Raw genomic sequence first — 19,633 nt, 5'->3', positions numbered from 1 at the left:
GGCAAACATTATACCTTGTTCAGGGTTTAAAAAGAAAGAGTACCAAACAAAAAGTCTCTGGATGGTATAGAATCTTATCATAGTGGGATTTATTGCTTTCGTTATTAAGTCACCAGAAGAGCGTCAATACGCTAGAGCAAATTTCACGAATATCAATCAATTACTCGCGCAGGGTAACTAGGAGCGTGCCAATAGACCAAAAATCACAAAAATGTCAATATGGTCAAAAACACGTTTTTTCGTTACCCAGTTATCGGGGTGCGTCCACTAGATGGTTCAAACGCTTCGGCTTTAGATTTTTATTTTAAAATTTCATATAAAGGCACCGATAGCTTCATAAATACTTACACATGCGCACTTTTAATTTGAGGTTAGTTTTATTGATGAGGTGCAATTTTATTGCCTAATTGAGGGTTCTACTTTTTATAGATTATATGAATAGAGTTGCACAACTAACAATTTATATTTTTCTTCGCCTTAACCATTCATTACGCAACTATTACAGAATATAAATGTGTAAAATTAATATGTAATAATTGCAGTTGCTGAGATTTCGCCACACTTCCGTTAGTTATTATTTCACTCTAATCAATAATAAAATTTCTAAATAACTCCACACAAATTAATGTGAAGAAATTGAAAGAGGAAGGAAGGGGTTTTTTTTTGTAATTTTGAGTCAGAGATTTTTGAGCCAAGATAGATTTATTCTTTTTATTCATTCTCACAAAAAGGAGAAATATTTTTTTATTAACCACACCAATGGGATTTGTAAATTTGGTTCACCATTTAACAATTTGAGCGATTTGTTCCAGCTGGTTGACCGCATAATGTTTATAGAAGTGTCTTAAAGTTATACTATAAATCACCTCCAAACATCTGATGGATTTGTGTGAGAAAATTTTCTATATCATAAAAAATATAAAAATTCGGCATTGAGTACCAGAAATAAAAGTTAAACGAATCAGATATAGTGTTAGAGATCTATCCATTTCTACTTATTTTTTAAAATTCTGCGGTTACCATAAACCTAAGTTTAGAAAAATAAGAAAAACATCAGGTTCTGCCTGTCACTGATTTTTTAAAAGAATTCTTCTTATAGCGACGCCCATGGTTCAATTAATTCTTATTTGCCAAGTTCTTAGCTATAACAAGAAAAAACGTTAACTTCGGTTGCACCAAAGCTATAATACCCTTCACAAATACAAAGGTTCCATACAAGAACTTAATTTCGATCTAATTTCGTGAAGATACCTCGTCAAATAAAAAGGTTTTCCATGCAAGCACTTTACTCCGATCGTTCAGTTAACTTAAGAAAGAAAAGGTGCAAAATTTCTGATCGATAGCTTAAAAACAGACGGACTAATCAACTCAGCTCATCATGCTTCTCTTTTACGTATACATTTTATAGGGTCTCCGACGTTTCTCTCTGAGTGTTACAAACTTCGCGGCAAACTTAATATACCCTGTTCAGGGTATAAAAACGAATTTTTCAATATCTAGCCCAGAGTAGATTTTTCTATGTTTGCTGGTGTTCACCATTGTGGCAAAGTTACTTAACGCAAGAGGATGTTGAAACTTATAACTGGACGTGGCATTGGCAATACTGCTTCAAAGGATGCATTCATCTATTTCTTTAACGGTTGTACTATTGTGGGGATAAACCCACCAAAGAATGCTGGTCCGCTATATTATATGTGGTCATTTTTGGTTAATGTAACCTGCATATTAATTGCACCAATTACTGGCACACTTGGCTTCGTTATACAATATATTCAAAATATCCTTACAACTGTACAATTTCTAAGCGGTTTACAGGCTGGTATAAATTTGATAGGCTTACCAGTGAAATGTTTAACGGTGACAAGCGCCTTGAAGCGATTGCGCGGCATGGAGCCAACTTTGGCGGTGATGGATGCACGATATACCAGACCCGAAGATCTGGCCTTAATACGGAAAGCTGCAGTCATGGGCAATAGATTGGTATTTTTTTTTGGCATGTCATATCTGATGTATATGCTATTTACGGTGATACCGCCCTTAATCAATGGTAAAGTGCCACTTTCGATATGGATCCCGTTTTTCGATGAGCATCAGTCAGCACTGCACTTTTTCGGGCAAATAGTTTATGACTTGTTCTTGATGTTTTTCATATTGTTTCATCAATCTCTATACGATTCATATGGATCGGTATATATTTATGTTATAAATACGCATTTACAATTATTAGTGCGTCGCGTCGATCGTTTGGGTACAGATGCTACGAAGAGTAAGGATGACAACTTGAATGAGCTGGTTGATTGTGTTGTCACGCATCAACATATACTAGAGTGAGTGATTTAGTGCTTGCAGTTAAAATATAAATGCTATATGTATAACTAATTATAAATTAAAAAAAAAAAATTAGATTGCTGGCAACAATTGAACCGATTATTTCCAAAACAATGTTTACACAATTCCTAATTATCTCTTCGATTTTGTGTGTGATCATGGTGAATATGTTCTTTTTCGCCGATCGCAGCACCCAAATCGCTTCGACTTTCTACTTCATGTGCGTTCTATTGCAGACATCGCCGTGTTGCTATTTCGCTACTGAATTGAGGGCAGAGAGCGAGAAATTGCCATTGGCCATTTTCCATTGCAACTGGGTTGAGCAGGATCAGCGTTTTCGCAAAGTGATTCTATATTTTATGCATCATGCTCAATTATCTATTGAATTGATGGCCATGAAGTTGTTCCCCATTAATGTGGCAACAAATATTTCGGCGAGTTTTGAGTTTTGGCTTTAACGCTGGACACTGTCTAAGTTCTAACAGCAAAATCTTAATTATTTCTATTGCTTGCAGCTTGCTAAATTCTCGTTTACACTTTTTACATTCATCAAGGAAATGGGAATCGGCCAGCATGGCAAAAATTAAAATAAAATTGCAACGGAAAATTAAATACAAATTTAAAATTTTTAGTAGTGTTTTTATATTTGCAAATATAATTGTAGCTGCTTAAACTGCATCTTGCGCTTGAACTTTACAAGGATTTAATTCAAAATAAAATTAGTAGTGGCAAAGCATTACATTGAATGTGGTTATAAATCAGGCGGGTGGTTATCAATTTAGGGACCTAGCATAGATCACCGTGTTAAGCTTTAGCTCTATATAATATGGCGAGAAATGATGCTCCATGAGTTTAAATTACCGGAAAAGGATATAAATTGAAAAGGTGTCAAAAAAATGAAACTCTTGCTTCAAGGACTACGCCAGTCTAAACGCAAAAAAATGTCTAATTTTTACAATTTATTCTGGGAGCAAATAAAAGAAAACATGTATTTCAGTGTACTTAAAAAATGTGGATTGACCTTTTTATACAAAATTTTGGCGACTTTTAAGAGGGTCTCTACGACCAACGGTTATCATAAGAACTCGTGCTATCGGAGATAAATTAAAAAAAAAAACACGATACCTTAATCTACATCAGACTTGCTGGTAAAGTATCGGGTTTTCCAATAGGGATGATATGATTTTTAAGTATCGTGTCGGCCATTTTTAATGTGTCATGATGTATAATTTTTTTTCTATGTGTTCACTAATGTTTACAATTTCATCATGGAAAGATATACGCAACAACAACGTTTACAAATTATTTAATTTTATTATCAAAATAATCGTTCTCCAATTGGCTCACTTTCATCTGAGTGGTGCGGTAAATAAACAAAACTGTCGATTCTGATGCTAAGAAAAGCCACAAATTATTCATGAAGAACCATTACATTCACCTAAATGGACAGTTTTATGTCGTTTTTGGTCTGATGGCATCATCGGTCCGTACTTCTTTCGAAATGAAGCTGGTGACAGCGTCACTGTCAACGGAGAGCGGTGTAGATCGATGATAACCAACCTTCTATGACCGCAATTAGAAGAAGTTGATCTTTACAACATCTGGTTCCAACAAGATGGGGCTACGTGCCACACAACATGTTCAACAACCGAGTTGTTGCGAGAAAAGTTTGGAGAATCGATAATTTCAAGAAATTGTGACATTGAATGACCTGCAAGAAGTTCTGATTTAACACAATATATATATATTTGAAGTCATTGGTATTTAGCAATAAACCAGACTCTTTTCAAGCTTTAGAAGTCAATATTGAAGGTGCTATTTATGACATATGACTTGATGTAGTGGAAAAAGTACCCGAAAATTGTGTTCATAGAATGTGTTCCTGCAAAAGAAGTCGTGGAGGCCATTTAAATGATGTTATATTCAGAACTAAACTATAGCACTTGTATTTCACATTAAACAAAAAACATTTGAATTTCTTTAACAATTAGTGTTTTTGGTTTTTTTTTTTTTGAAAAATCATATCACTCTTATTGGAAAAGCTTTATATTAATTTTTTGAGCTTTACATACATTTTTTACGAAATGGCGGAATTATAGAAAAAGGGTTGTTTGGCCGACGAATGAAGAAGATAACGCTTGCTTATAAGACAGCACTCTCGGAATGTGTTGATACGACTATTTTTTAACTACAGTCATCTCAAATATATGCAAAAGGTGTGATAACTAAAGTGCTTGATTACTTGAGCTTTGTAGAAGGCATTAAATTTAGAGTATACGCAATATTTTTCAATAATATGAATATTAATACATTTTAAAAATGTTAAAGTAAGGTACTTATTGCAGCTATTTGATTCATTGAAAAAATGGATTACCATTGCGTATACGTTACTTAGCTTATGTCCAATACCTACTTAACAGAGCCAATGCCTTGTAAACTGATTAACGGCTGTTGTTGTAACAGTTTTTGACAACGCTGTTGTGGTGTCAAACCATTATCAACTGTAAATCCCGCTTAATAGAAAGTTTAGAAGCTAAGGGTGGCGTTATCTTTATTTTGATGATATTATCATGATCTTATGCGTGATCTCAATTTGTTGATAGACGTCCATACACTCGATCATACTGGTATATATCAACCTATATCCAACGCGATAAACATTAGGTCTTAAATACAAGTGATAAATACGGGTCAATATAAGTGAACAAAAACATTATACTCTGTGTAACATATTGCCAATGTGATAAAAACCAATAGACAATATATACTAGGATGGAGCGAAAAAATTTTTTTTTTTTGCTTAGCCTGAGGGTAAAATCTGTACATTATAAAAAAAGAAAATTTTTGGACAAAAAAAATGTTTTTAACATCTAGAGGCGACCCTCTCAGTTTTAAAGTAAATTTCGAGTTAAAATTTTTTTTGGACAAGAAAAAATTATTTTTGGTTTAAACTCTTTACATTTATATAAAAATTACCGAATGTGACGGTTTTTGACTCAAAAGTTATTTTAACGCTTAAGGAAAGCATGTTGTCGTGTTAAGTAAATAACTTTTAATTGGCCAAAGAGAGGACTCTCCACAGCTTCTAGAACAGTTATCAAATTTTTTTTACAAAATAAAAATTTTAAATCAAAAATTTACTTTAAAACTAAAAAAAAATTTTTTTTCGCTCCACCCTAATAAAATATATACATATGTAGTACGTAATTCTGTTTATTGCTTATTATTCGTAACTTTATATCATACTGTAACCTAGAAGAGATAAGATATACTCATAGACTATATAAGTAATACAAACAGAAGGAATAGATTTCATAAAGTTAGGAAGTATACCACGGTATAATCCATGTATACCTTCTTTTTGATGAATTTGCCACAAAGACATTATTATGTTGTTATCCAGACATTTTTCGCTTAAAGCTTGCTTTTTCAAGACAGCTGAAAAATACATATATCATATACTTAGTACAAGTATTTTAGGATTGTCAGCAAGTTATTCTATTTTGTCTTTACTTTTAGCTTGAAGTCGTGAACTCAGTAGCGCTAGTGGATATGTTGTTAATTGTCCAATGGTACTTGAGAATGTGCAACAGCTTAATATCACCAGAGGGTTTAGCGTATGTTCAGTTTCTTTGTAATCCAAATATGCTTGCTTAACTGTTTCATAAACGGCCAAATCAATGCCGCAATAAAGCATAATACCGACAGCAAAGGCGTTGTAACCACGGTAGAAGGATCGTAAACCCTCTTGTTCAAGCATGCTCTTGATCATTGGAATGACACCGGAATATTTTCCAGTTTTAACTAAGGCCAATCGTGTTTTCAATACATCCATGGGATAAAGGAATGTTTGCGAAGCATTACCCGCCACAGCGCCGCAAGCAAAACGTTCACCTATTGTTAGAGCACGGCGCTCGTCCACGCCGCGCAGAAATCGCTTACTTTCGTCGTATACTGCAAATTTGATAGCAGATTCGGGTGTAATTTTCAAAACATTTATGCCATTGCCACGCCACATACTGAGCACACCACCGTCGCCAATTAAATACCGAACGGATTCCATGAAGCTTGTCTTATGCGTTTGAACCTGTAACAATAACACGCATGACTAACAGTCTTACCGAAAAATGATTGGTATTTTTTATTTACCTGTAAGTACACCTTTATTCGATCGGCTGGTGCCGTGCACGTACGCGATATAGCTCCCGCGATTCCGCCAGCAATCAGATGCATCCAAAGTGGAGAGTTTTTCATCGACGCATTTTGTATGCTAAAAGTTGTTGTTAAATCCATCTATGTTTTCATCATAAACTAAATTTAATTTATAAATTTTATAAATATTTATGTGACATGAGTATGATTGGAAAGTTTATGGAAAATTGATGAGTTTTGATTGGATGATTTTATAACCCTTTAGGGCTTCGCTTCGCTTCGTTGGTTCTCCAATAAACATCGAAAACCCTTGTTCGTTAAAAATGATGATGATAATGAGAAAAGTGTGCCAGTAGAATCGAAAATCTCTTACTGATTTGTATCAATATAAAGCAAAAATTGCCGGTTGGGCAAAAATATTATTTATTTCTCTGGTGAGTGATTTTTTCAAGTTTGGAAACAAAAAAGCACAATGGCAAATCTGGAGAATATGGTGGATTGCAGTTCAAATTGGTTGTGCAGATGGCCGAGGTGTGAGCTGGTGACTGTATAGTGAAAGAGAGCTGAACGTTTTTTTTAATTGAGCGTCAAATCGACCCTATAACTCATCATCGGTTTACTTTGCTCAGATAGTTCATGTAGATCACATCTTACGGTGGTCATCATAATATCGACTGATAGGAAAGTGTTTGCTTTCTTTTTTGCAGGTTCGTTTTCGACTGTCCGTTGGTCTCTGGTGAGTACCGCGAACGCGAAACGCTGCATCGTATTTTTTGAATTGCGCCTAATATTGTCGAACACAGCTGTAAAGTGATCGCAAGATTATGCTTGTTGCCTGGAGTGAGCAGTCGCGGTACACATCGCATCGACTGCTGCCATAATCGATGTGCGGTCACGTTGAAACTCATTAAAACAATTTTTCATGGCCATGATCGAAGGAGCAGAGTCACTGTATATAGCATTCATGTGGGTATTGATTTCACTACGCGATTTTCCTTTAAATGACACGAATCGCTAAATTAAGAATTGAATTCTATGAGATAGTAAATATCTCCTTCGATAGTGACGCTTTCGGGATAAGTACTTATCACACGACAAGGACGCGATATTTTTTAATATTCTTTAAGTTTCAAAATTGTCAATAAGTAGTTGATACTTTTTTAAACTCATTTGAAGAAATGTGTGCAATATGTTGCCTACATTTCGACGGATACAAAAAAAAAAAATGACTTCAGGATGGAGTACTGATAAAAATACTGTCATGGGACCAAAGGATTTTTACTTACAGCAATATTTTCAGAATAGAGATAAAGCCACGCACAGTCCCGAGGGGGGTTGTCTATAGCCAAAGTTTCGCTACATTACATATATAATTCATATCAACAGTTGTTTTGCATTTCGTGCGCAACTGTTGTCCTTTCGTGACATATGTCAAACGACAGAGCTTATTGGAAGCATTTTCGAGCTTTTGGTCGTCATACGAGAAGAAGCTAATCGCAATACCATATGCTACTAATCACATATCTGAGTCACTGCTACTTTAATACGCACACAAAATTTTGTTAGAAATCATGAAGGAAGTGATTAAAAACTAAAAGAAATTTCCAAATTTATTAAATGTTTTCTCCAAGCGTGTGGCTAACTTAAGCAACTGTTAAATATTTCGTGCAGAACGAAGAAATTGTGTGCAAAGTGGACAAATGTTACGTGAAAAGTACCTAGCAAAGCAGCAGCGTGAACCGGATTAACATAATTTTTGATTTTCGTTGTGTGCATTTTCGTTTAATTTTTTATTTTCGCAAGAACGAAACAGTATTAAGCGTTAAAGTTTTAGCTAAATATAAAAGGTGTGTATTAATTTTACAACTACGCGAAAATATTTCAGCAATTTATTTACGTGTACGTATTACAGTTTTTTTTATGGACATCATTTGGAAAAATCGATTGTGTGCATTTCAGTATCCTTTGTGGCTTACAAGGAGTCACCTACCCTCCACGAAGCTTTCACACAACTTTCCAGTGCAAAGTCTTTTGCCAGCATTCCATTGGAATGCGTACATACTGAGCGTGTTAGTGGTGATGGTGTTATTGTTGTTGCATGCGTGAAATGTCAACAATGCTCTGATTTGTTATCATTTGTGCCGATACGCAAAAGAAAAACATAAACATAGCCGACACGGCAAGTCGCCAGCTATGAGTGTGTGAGCAAACACTTGCTGAGCTGCGTAATCGTAATTGAATTTTCCGCATGTGTGTGTGTGTGTGTGAAAATATTTAAATCTCAAAATTCATTAGATTATAACGGTACTATTGGTATTGCTTGTATTTTGCAGCTGTGCAGTGCGCAAATTTCGTGCGAACCGCAGTGAAAGAGTTTGAAAGCAAAAACAAAGAAAGTGCTTGAAATTGAACTAAGATGATAGTAATTTCCGGCGTGGAATCGTATTCATTAAATGGTGAGTGGAAAACAATGAAAATTAGAATTGACAAATAATGCAATTTCATTTAAAATTTTTCATTTAAAATTTAAATTTAAATTATTTATTGCGATTAGAATTTATTTTTATAATTTTCAAAATATTACTTTGTGATAGTCATATTTTTAAATATTAGCTAGTGTACTTCTTATAGCTAATAAATACGTATGTACATATGTATATACACACATATATATAACTAAATCTTAAAACGTAACCGGTGAAAGGTTAACAACAAATGGAAAAGCTAGTTTCGCTAGTTCTTTCTAGCCAATGATTGATATAAATAACCTTCAAATCTAATTAAGGTTACCTAATCTTTTATAAAGAATTTTAGCTTGATTTTGATTGGTCAGTTTGTAAGACAGCTACATGCTCTAGTGGTCAGATCTCAGCAATATATTCGGAAATTGTAGCGTTGCCTTGGACATTAATATATATGTGCCAAATTTTGTGAAAATGTCTCGTGAAAAAAAAATGTTTATACCGAAGACTTGATTTTGATTGAACAGTTCGTATAGTAGCTATAAGCTATAGTGGTCCGATATCGGCAGCTCCTACAAATGAGCAACTTCTTGCAGAGAAACGGACATGTGCCATATTTTAGGACGATCTCTCAAAAACTGAGGGACTAGTTCGCATATACAGACAGACGGACATGGCTAAATTTACTCAGCTCGTCACGCTGATCATTTATACATACATGAATGTAGGTATATACCATACTTAATAGGGAGCATCGGAGCGTTATCTTCTGCGTCTTACAAACTTCATGGCAAACTTAATATAACCTGCTTAGATTATAAATATTTGTAGAGTATTTTAATTTTTGACAGTAATTTGTCGGTTGAGTCATTCATAAACAGGCCTAAATTGTGTAAAACAAACCTTTTTAGCATTGAATATATCAATATCAGTTACACCACTTTAATAAGATATTTACCGAAGCAAAACGATAAGTTTGTTTTTTTGTGTATGTACACAATGTTGTACAAAGTCGCATCACGCAAACAAAACGAACAGGGAAATGGTGAATCGAATATAATTAAAAAGAAATGTTTTGCTTTAAACTTTCCAAACTTCAACCTAAAACAATGACAGAGAAGCCAAAAAAAAAATCCATATAAATATTTATTTCGAGCGAGATCATTAGGGCAAGTGTTGTAAAGCGGTTTTCGTTCAGATTAAGGCTCGAAAAATTGTGCTACTTTTTCGTTTAATACCCGAAATATATACTACTATAGCCGAAATTATTGCATTTAAAATTTGAATAAGGCTTGTCGATGGTTATACAATATTGTAGAGGGGTCAGAGTTCAGATTACCACAAGCATGGCTAATAGAAATTGAAATTAAATAGTTATAAAATGAAAGACAAAAATTCTGATCTCTTGAGCTTTCATAAGCACTCCGAATTTGGATTTCTAAGAGAGTAAGATTATAAAAACTCTCAATAGACTTTAAGTATCAATCTAATGTTAATAAAATAATATGCACATAAATATGTATGAACCTAAAGGCTTTTGCGTGCATAACTTTGTACTGCAACACTTTGACCCGGTTTCTAGAGCTTAACACACAGCTTACCTATACAAGCACATAATGACTGTCAAGTACATGTGTTCATAAAATAAAACAAATGTTACATATATAAATGCAAAAACACACTCATAAACACTTATTTAGTAACATAATATTAATGGCTTTTAAAAATTTACGACACCTTAGTTGATTGACTGTCTGACAACACACACACACACATATATATGTATAAATATGAACCGAAGTGTAGTTCTGCTTGTGAACCTGTGCTATGCATTTATATACTATGTACATTGACCACTCCATCATTAATTGGTGGCCCCGGTGTGTATCGCCCGTTAGTTGCGTGTAATTGCAGTTCAGTAAACTCATACACATGTCGTATATAGCGGTGCGTCTGTTTGTATTTAAACTGTTGGCGGCAGGACGCGTTGCGCACGCACTTTAAACGAAGACGGAGACAAAGACAAAGGCGGTGGCATATGCCAGTATATTTGACATTGAAACTGGATGCGATACTTTGACGCGAGTAAGTAGTATATGTATATATATATGTGTGTGTGTGTGTATGCGTGTGTTGCGCACGCCATGCGCCAGCTCTTTGTCTCGTTTGGTTCAGTTTAAGCAGCAGGCTTGGGTGCGTGTGTGTGTATGCACAGTTAGACCCTTAGCTAAGTGGTTCAAATATTTTTACTGCTGCTGTTCCAACAGCACATAATGGCTTAGCCATGAATTAGCTGATATTAAAAAAATACTAAGTTGTTATTATTTTAATTAGAAACATGCTATATACTGTAAATCAAATTAGTCACTGAGTTCAACAGTGGCGTGTTCCAGATATCGTAAATTAAATAATAAGTAATATCTGTTAAAAAACTGTGAAAAAATTGTATTGGCAAAAAATATGATTATATTTTGCGAAAAAATAACACATAAATGAGGAAATTCGAAAAAATGATTCTGCACCAGATTAGACATGCATATGAGCGCTAAGCAGAACAATGTATCAATAAAGAAAAACGTATTTCTTATGGGTCACCCTAATGCAGACAGTGGCATACATCCAAGCATATTTCCAAGCAATTAAAAGTATTCTTCAAAAATTTCTCGAGCTTGGCTTAAAATGTATGGGTTATTCCAAGGGCAGATATCATAAATGATAGGAAGAACGCAGTCAAGTAACTAGAAGAGTAGTAAGCGTCAAATATGTTGCAATCACGATAAAAGTGCTTCTGAAATTAAGCTGCAAAACAAATAATAATTAGGCTAGAATTATTTTCTAGTGGGCGTAAATACGGAAGAAAATATAATTCCGATACTGATAGTTGTTGCCAAATTATATATTAAGGTTATAATTAAGATCTGTCGAATCACCAAAGGGAGCGTTCAGCGTTTTAAACACAATTAAAGATTTCGATGCATCAGCTATAGGCTTTCAAAAATCAAGAAGAGAAAGGGAATACATCTTGAAAGATATATAGAAAGATTCATATATATGTATATAGAAAATGATTCTATATCGATTATTTTTCTAATAGACGACTTTGGTAAACCGTTTCTCGCGTTGCATAAATATATGACATTAGAAAGGTAAGATTTTGTACTGCTCAGACAGTTTCGTGATCGCTTGACCCAGTATTGCTTGAACACGCATCAAAGAGGAAACCAACAAGTTTTACAGCTTTTCTACGATAAAGACAAAAACGCAAGCCAAGCGGCAGAAAATGTGAATAGTGATGTTATTGTAATACCCAATCACGCCCAATTTCGGTTTCGTTGATTTCGTTCCCTCGATTTTGGTGTCATGGTTGCACCACGTTCTGGAATCCACAATCCAATAAACCATTTCTGACGCGGTTGGATACTGTTGTTGAAATCTGAGTCACCTACGTGAATGTCTAGCAAAAATGGTCGTGGTCGATTCGCGGTGAGCTGGCGCTAACGATAGCCGAGTTAGGATTGACGGTCAGAAACTTTTTGCAATGTGTTTGGTGGGATTATCAAGAATTCATCTACTATGAGCTGCTCCCTACGGCCAAAGTTTTAATTCGGGCAAGAGAGGAATTGTGTTCCATCAGGTCAACGCCAGACATATCGATAGTGATACGCCTGAAGCTCCGGGAGCTTGGTTGGTTTTTATTATTTTTAACACTTTAATAGATACAACTCTGATTGCTTAAATTATGACGACTATTGGTAATTATATTATATCTATTATACTATATACATATGTATACTTATCATATAATATATACTATCGTTTTTGTATGTCAATTGAACCTACTCACCTACTGACAACACGTCATTAGTGAAACGAGTAAATTCGATTTTCCCTTTCATTGTCTGTTATTATTTTTATGGGAATTTCCATTATTGCGGTTAGCAGAGTTTTAACGAAATACCGCGGTGCGCAGTTGGTCGAAACAGGTGAACGGTACAATAGTTAAACAGTTAATTGTTGGCAGTTGTAGTGTTCACACTTCCTTCCTTTGTCGGCATTGTCTGGTTAATATTTTGTTTGTTATGCTAGCCAGGCAATTCGAAAGTGAGTACGACACACATACATCCATACATACATACACATATTCACACACACGAAAGTCCGTACAAGCTGAAGGGCATTCGTGTTTAAACGCATTACTTTTATTGTTGCTTAATTAAATATGCCAGTTTTATTTGTACACCATTATTTATGCCGTTTCTTAAATTATCTCCTTTCACTCAAGGAACCGTTGAGTTAACGACTGTATTGGGTGCGCTTTTTGGCGTCATCACTTTGATGTTTTTATTTTTCCTTTACGTACATCGCAAATGGTGTTTTCATGCTCGACACGGTCTAAATTGTTGCGATGAGAAGATAAACGCATCCAAATACACGCAAAAAATGTGTAAGTGTGAGTATAATCACAAATAATTAAGTAAAGAAATTAATTGAAATTAATTTAAAAAAAAAAAATTAATCGGTTGTACATAAATAATTTCTACATTATTCTATAGCACGCAAACGCCGTTATGATAATACCAGCTCAGATTCTGAGGAAGATATATTGCGCCGCTTACGCTTGCAGCAGTCACGTAATTTGTCAACGAACGGTAATTTCAATAGCTACGGTGTGCACCAGCAGTCATCGTATCTGCCACCGTCACCGCCAAATCCCCAACAAAGCTTCAATTATACACCGAACGAATTGCAGCGCGTTACGATAACGCCACGCTTCGATCCGGCGCGAGATCCTTTGGCCATAGCCGAGCGTGGTAAAGTCGGTATTCCGTCCTCGCATAGTGAGTGCAGTTCGAATGACTCGGAGAAGGCCTCGGTCGACAGTCATACGGGTATTTTGACCGGTGACAGAAAAGGTAACAACTGATCTTAATTTATTTTAATAAAAATATTCTAAGAAGCATTCAAATAATTCGCAGAACGTCTTCAAAGCAATGGCGGCACGAATAAATCGAGTGAATGCAGCGCTTCATCTTCGCTGAAGGAGTCGCGTATCGATAATCGTGCGGATTTGCCAAAAACCAGCAGTAATAGCAGTAGCGGCAGATATCAGAAGATATCGACGACGTCTGCGCGTCAAGACAGTTTAGATGATGTGCCTGATTTGCATAGCAATAATAATAATATTCATAACAGCAGTAATAATAATAACGAAGATGTAAGTTTACGAGTCCACAACTATTTACCTCACATTGTTTCACCATTTTATTGGATACTTTGTAGGAACCACTTTTCGACACCAGCGATTTGCGTTCCATCAAATCGGACGACACTTCGGTGCAGAATCAGTTCTATGGTAAAAGTGGCAGTATCGAAATCTCTTTGCTGTACGATGCACCAATGCGTAAGATGACTGTGCACGTGATGCAAGCCCGCGGTCTACCCACTTTGGGCAATGGACAGACAACGCATACGCAGGTGATTTAACTTTTGAATTGTAGAAAAATTTAGTTTTCCGACGTATTATGCGGATTCATTTAATGAGATTTCTAATGAGCAAGCACTAAAAAATCAATAGATTGCGTACATTATTTTCGTAGTAGGGTTCATAATCTCACTTACCTCAAGAGAATATAGGTTTGTAAAAAGAGTTTAACCAATTTTCCACAAAAAAAAAAAAATCATTTAAGTAATAAAGTCGTTAAGTAATGAAAATCGTAGGCTTTTTTGTATATCAATAGGCCAAACTCAAGAAGTAACTCATAACATTGAAAGCTTCACAAACTTAACGCACTGCCAAAACATATAAAGATTTCTGAAACGGACATGCTGTTATTGATTGCTTATGTTCTCATCTTGTATTTTTTGTAGTATTTATTTCGATCGGTTAACTCCATCAAAACTCTAACCAAGAAAGCTCTTAAGCTGTTTTGGCCTTTTTAGAAAAAGCTCCTATATCATTTTAAAAGTTTATTCACCCCTTAGAAATATGTTTCATCCTAACATATATGAATAGATAGACCCGTTGGAATGGAGTCATTCGAAGATGCTTTGAAAAAGCTACCTATAACTTTGTACAGCTTAGGCTCTTCCTATCTATCGATTGCGATTACTTAAAACTATAGTTATTAGTCAACTTTGAAATTTACTTAGCGATAGTTTTTAAACCCAAATCATAATTTCAGGTCCGTCTTCTTATGTTGCCAAATAAGAAGCAAAAGCATAAGACTAAAATACGCTCGGGCGAGAATCCACAATATATGGAGAGTTTTCTGTTACATCGAGTCAATCCAGAGGAGGTTAATAATATGGGTCTGCGTGTACGAATATACGGTTGCGAACGTTTACGGAAAGAACGACTAATCGGCGAGGCGTATGTTAGTTTCGCCACAATAGATTTACAGTTGGAGACGAATTTGTGGCTACCATTGGAGCCAAGGAGTACGGCTTCTGTAAGTATTTTTGTATGCAAATCTTTCTCTGATAATTGAAAATAATTTCAAAATATCTTTACTCTTATGCTGCTTTATAGGTCTTGGGTTCAAATAGTGATTTGTTAAGTTTGGCGCGATCAGATAGTGCCGGTTCGACCACATCGATGCAACACGGTGGTGTGCCGGAACTACTCTTAGGTTTAGGTTATAACGGCGTCACAGGACGTTTGACAGTGGAAATTGTCAAGGGTAGTCATTTTCGTAGTTTATCAATGAAAAAGGCGCCCGACACGTATGTTAAGCTATGCTTAGTTAGTAGTATAGGGCAAGAGATATCGCGAGCGAAAACATCAACGAGACGCGGCCAACCACATCCGCTCTTTAAGGAGACCTTCGTCTTTCAAGTATGTAGCTCATTTTTGTTGCTTTAATTTTTACTAACAATTACCGTTATACTCGTTAAAGGTGGCACTTTTCCAGTTGAACGATGTGACGCTTATGGTTTCCGTTTATGCGAAACGTAATATGAAAAAGAATGAAATGGTCGGCTGGTTTAGTATGGGTCTAAACTCGTCCGGACCAGAAGAGGTGGCGCACTGGGCGGATGTACGCGACTTAGCCAAGGGTGAGCTATTAGCACGCTGGCATGTGCTAGTGGATTCCTGATTCGAGCAGTTGGGACAATCTTCTCGTCGCGGCAGCGCCTTAGGAATATTAGGCTTTGCGACGAAGGATAAGTCCAAATCGAAGAAGTTGAAGGAGGAGGTGGAGGAAGTCGAGGTGAACCGTGATATTGGTAATGTGCCGGACAAAGCGGTTGCCGTCAACATTGAGGCTGGCTTAGAGCTCGACTTTGTTTAGAGAATTGGGTATAACCAAGCAACATTTTTGTAATGTAAACCACACGACGGAAATTTTTTGTGTGTTTACGAAACATAAAACATAACCAAATGAAAATTTCTATAGCAAAGGTAGTTTTCTGTAAATACTGTTGCAGAAAATCACAAAGCTAAAACGAGTATTGTCACTTTAAATTCCAAACAAGGAATGAATAAAAAAAAAAACGTGAATAAATCAAATAAAAAGGAAAATACTCCATATTTAAAGTAAAATATTACACTTTACTAGTAAACAAATTACGCACATTAAATATTTTGGTAGCGAAGTAATAATACTAAACGAGTACAAGAGACATTAGATAAGAGATTGGTAACCTGATAAAACTGGAATTTCATACAAATAATGCTCTATGGTAAATAAGAAACCTGTTAATGAACTGAATAAGAGAATTTGTTGTTTTGTAAGGATCTAAATATCTGGATCAGCATTGCCGTTGATTGATTCAGAATAATGTATATGAAATTTTGTGATATGCGAATGAGTATTTATTGTGAAAATCAAATGTATTTGCAAAAATATTTGCTAAAATATTATTAACAATATTTGGATATAGAGGCGAAGAAATTTACTAGAGATTTTTGGTGCAGCAACAATTCAGCAGTTTGCTTAACTTGCTCTTACGAAGAAAGTAAGCTGACAACTTTGTGAAATTTCACTATTTTTTTTTAAGTTTAAGCAGCGATATTTCGATTAATTGCAAATTCTGAAATTTTTTGTAACGAACTCTATGAGTTGTATATTCTTGCAATTTAATATGTGGTATTATTATATAATTAAACCAAAAAATAACAAAATTTATCATATCAAACAAAAACTATAACTGAATTATTAAATCGATCGATAAACTTTTTTTTTCTTTTTTTACATATATTTTACTACACTTATGAAACGTGGTAAATATAATTTCAAATGCCTTAAAAATGCTTGAACTGCTTTTAATAAAATCTAAAACTAAATTTAATATTATAAGGGAATTTACTTCGCTTATTTTAACTGCATGCAACCTATTTCGTTGAAATTTTATTCTTGCTATATTTGATTTTTCAGATTTAAAAAAATATTAACAAATTCAAAAGAAATTCAGAATACAAAAATTCTGACTTGAGAGGGGAGGGACAGCCTAAAACAGGCGATTTTTGAGATTAAAAATAAAGTACTATATTAAACTAATAAAAACTTACGGTTTAAGCGTATATTTATACATATTTTAAGAAAACAAATTTTTTTCAAATTACGCGCGATTCCCGACGGCGCCAAAAAAAGGTGTTCCACTGCTGCAGTAACAATATAATAACAATCCGTTACTAGAAGATATTGTCTATATAATGTTCTACGAAAGACAAAAATTAATAAAAATGCGTCGTTTAAAAAAAACAAGTTTTTAAAATTGAATTATAGACGAAATTTATTTGTTTTTGGCCTGCCAAAATTCTAATTTTGGTAAAATGAAACAACTGGCAGGCCATTGTCTGGAGAAACTATATACAAAATTTGGCAAAAAGTTGATAGTGTTCGGATCAATTGACTCCGAGTAATCACTGCAGCAAATTCGAAAAACAGCGGTTTCAAGAAAATGCGTTTTAAAATAAACTGATTGCCTACATTGACTATTGACGGCTACACTTTAAAAGGTTGTAACTCAAAAAGTATTGGAAATATTAATTTAAAATTTTAGTTATTTTTGAAGATATAGCCTATCGCTAAAGCGAAAAAACATAAAATATATTAGTATTTTTGAAGACTTTATTTTTAGGCTATGTATTAATTCATTAATCTGCTTTAACACTAGCGGTAAAAAAAATTTCACAATTAGTTGTGGAACTCAAAATGGTAATAGAAAAGTCTAGATCACTTGATAATATCGTGTGGTTGAGGATTAAACTCTAACTATCAGAGTTCTCTCTCGAAGTTTTGAAAATCTCTTACAAATCATAAGAGATATTTTTTTACAAGAAAGAAAAGAAAAATATTTAAGCGTGGGTTGCATGAAGTTTAAAGCTGAAAGTGAAGTTATGTTAATATTAATTTCGCAGCTTTGCAATAGCCACTGCACACTAATGTGGTAAATTTTTTTCGAGTGCTTGTTTGGCACACAATTAAAAAATGTATATACTCGTATTTGTGAAGGACAGTTACAAGTAATGGTAGGTAATGAGAATGAGAATTTTTAATCAAAATGAAAGGCATGAATTTGTTAAATAAAGTATTTACTAACTAGCTAAAGAACTTTACTCATATGCATACATATATGCACTAACTGAAATATAAAAGCGTTTGTGTGCAAATTTGAAATAGTCAAAAACCAAAAACAGAAGAAAATTAAAAAGATATGAGAATTTATACATAAAAAGAAAAACTTAAACATCCTTAGCTAACTTTGTTATTTCTAACTAAATTTTTTTTTTATATAATAATGCATTACAAAGTAAAAATTAAGGGAAATATAATAATAATGTTAGCTTAATATATCTATTTTATTGGTTAGTAACCCAAAAAAAAAAAAAGAATACAAAAAAACATACATACGAGTATATTCCCAAGAGACTTAAAATAATAAAAAAAAAACAATGTAAGTTAAATATCTTTTTTATACGGAATAAATAAAGTATACACAAATACAAACTAAAATATTAAGAAATACACAATAATGCATATTATAAATACCGATTTATGGCTACAAATATACTTAATGTAGTATTTGCCTATATTTTAATACATACATAGTACATACTTAGGTGAAACTTAAATATCTTTATGTGCTAATTTTTACAAATTTTTAATGTTGCATTTCATTATAGGTGTGTCACCAGCTTAAAAATTGATGAGTATATTCGATTTTTAAATAAATTAATAATCTGTCACACATTTTTATATATTTCCGTAAAAGAAAACAAAATCAATTTGTTCTAAAAAGCAAATTTAAAATATATATAAATGTCTTAATGCATAAATGGCAATAACTGGCGGTTAAACTGGAATTGGCACTTAAGTACAAATTTCTGTTGAGAATTAATTTGTTTTGAGTTGTTTCACAAGCAACAATTTTGCAGTAATAGGAGATTTCCGCAGTAAGATGTTGGTGGTATTTTGTAAAATTTTATTTGTAGAAAGCGTTCTATAACTTTACTTTGACTATTCAACGGTCTTTTCTTTGAGTAAGAAAATAATACGAGGAAACACTGAATATTTGCTTCGAAATTTTTTTGCAAGTCTTCTGTTGACAAATAATTATACCCAGAACAGAGTATATTAAGTATGCCACGAAGTTTATTCCACTCAGAAGGAAACGTGGGGGACCCTATTAAGCATTTGTATATATAAAAATCTTCGGCGTCAATCTGTACGTTTGTTTGTATATAC

The 19,633-nt window shown here is 34.1% G+C and overlaps 3 protein-coding genes across 3 annotated transcripts; 2 read left to right on the top strand and 1 right to left on the bottom strand.

Moving 5' to 3' along the window:
* Window positions 1–1,566: 1,566 nt before the first annotated feature.
* On the top strand, window positions 1,567–2,970 carry LOC106619040 (odorant receptor 7a). The gene is made up of 3 exons (XM_014237003.3): window positions 1,567–2,327; window positions 2,405–2,762; window positions 2,844–2,970. Exons 1-3 carry the CDS (start codon window positions 1,567–1,569, stop codon window positions 2,913–2,915), a joined length of 1,191 nt encoding a protein of 396 aa, XP_014092478.2. The 3' UTR covers window positions 2,916–2,970.
* Window positions 2,971–5,535: 2,565 nt separating this feature from the next.
* Window positions 5,536–7,831, bottom strand: LOC106619039 (mitochondrial adenyl nucleotide antiporter SLC25A23). The gene is made up of 4 exons (XM_014237001.3): window positions 7,767–7,831; window positions 6,478–6,639; window positions 5,842–6,415; window positions 5,536–5,766 (listed from the first exon to the last, which is right to left on the bottom strand). Exons 2-4 carry the CDS (start codon window positions 6,619–6,621, stop codon window positions 5,564–5,566), a joined length of 921 nt encoding a protein of 306 aa, XP_014092476.2. The 5' UTR covers window positions 6,622–6,639; window positions 7,767–7,831; the 3' UTR covers window positions 5,536–5,563.
* A 173-nt stretch (window positions 7,832–8,004) lies between these two features.
* Window positions 8,005–18,704, top strand: Syt14 (Synaptotagmin 14). The gene is made up of 9 exons (XM_036368028.2): window positions 8,005–8,327; window positions 8,814–8,936; window positions 13,225–13,392; window positions 13,496–13,855; window positions 13,919–14,157; window positions 14,223–14,417; window positions 15,125–15,391; window positions 15,472–15,777; window positions 15,839–18,704. The coding sequence occupies exons 2-9, from the start codon at window positions 8,897–8,899 to the stop codon at window positions 16,037–16,039; spliced, it is 1,776 nt and encodes a 591-aa protein (XP_036223921.2). The 5' UTR covers window positions 8,005–8,327; window positions 8,814–8,896; the 3' UTR covers window positions 16,040–18,704.
* The last annotated feature ends 929 nt before the right edge of the window (window positions 18,705–19,633 follow it).

This window comes from Bactrocera oleae, chromosome 2 (genome assembly GCF_042242935.1).
Source record: "Bactrocera oleae isolate idBacOlea1 chromosome 2, idBacOlea1, whole genome shotgun sequence".
NCBI classification, from domain to species: Eukaryota; Metazoa; Arthropoda; class Insecta; order Diptera; family Tephritidae; genus Bactrocera; species Bactrocera oleae.
This window is presented reverse-complemented; position numbering and strand designations above follow the sequence as displayed.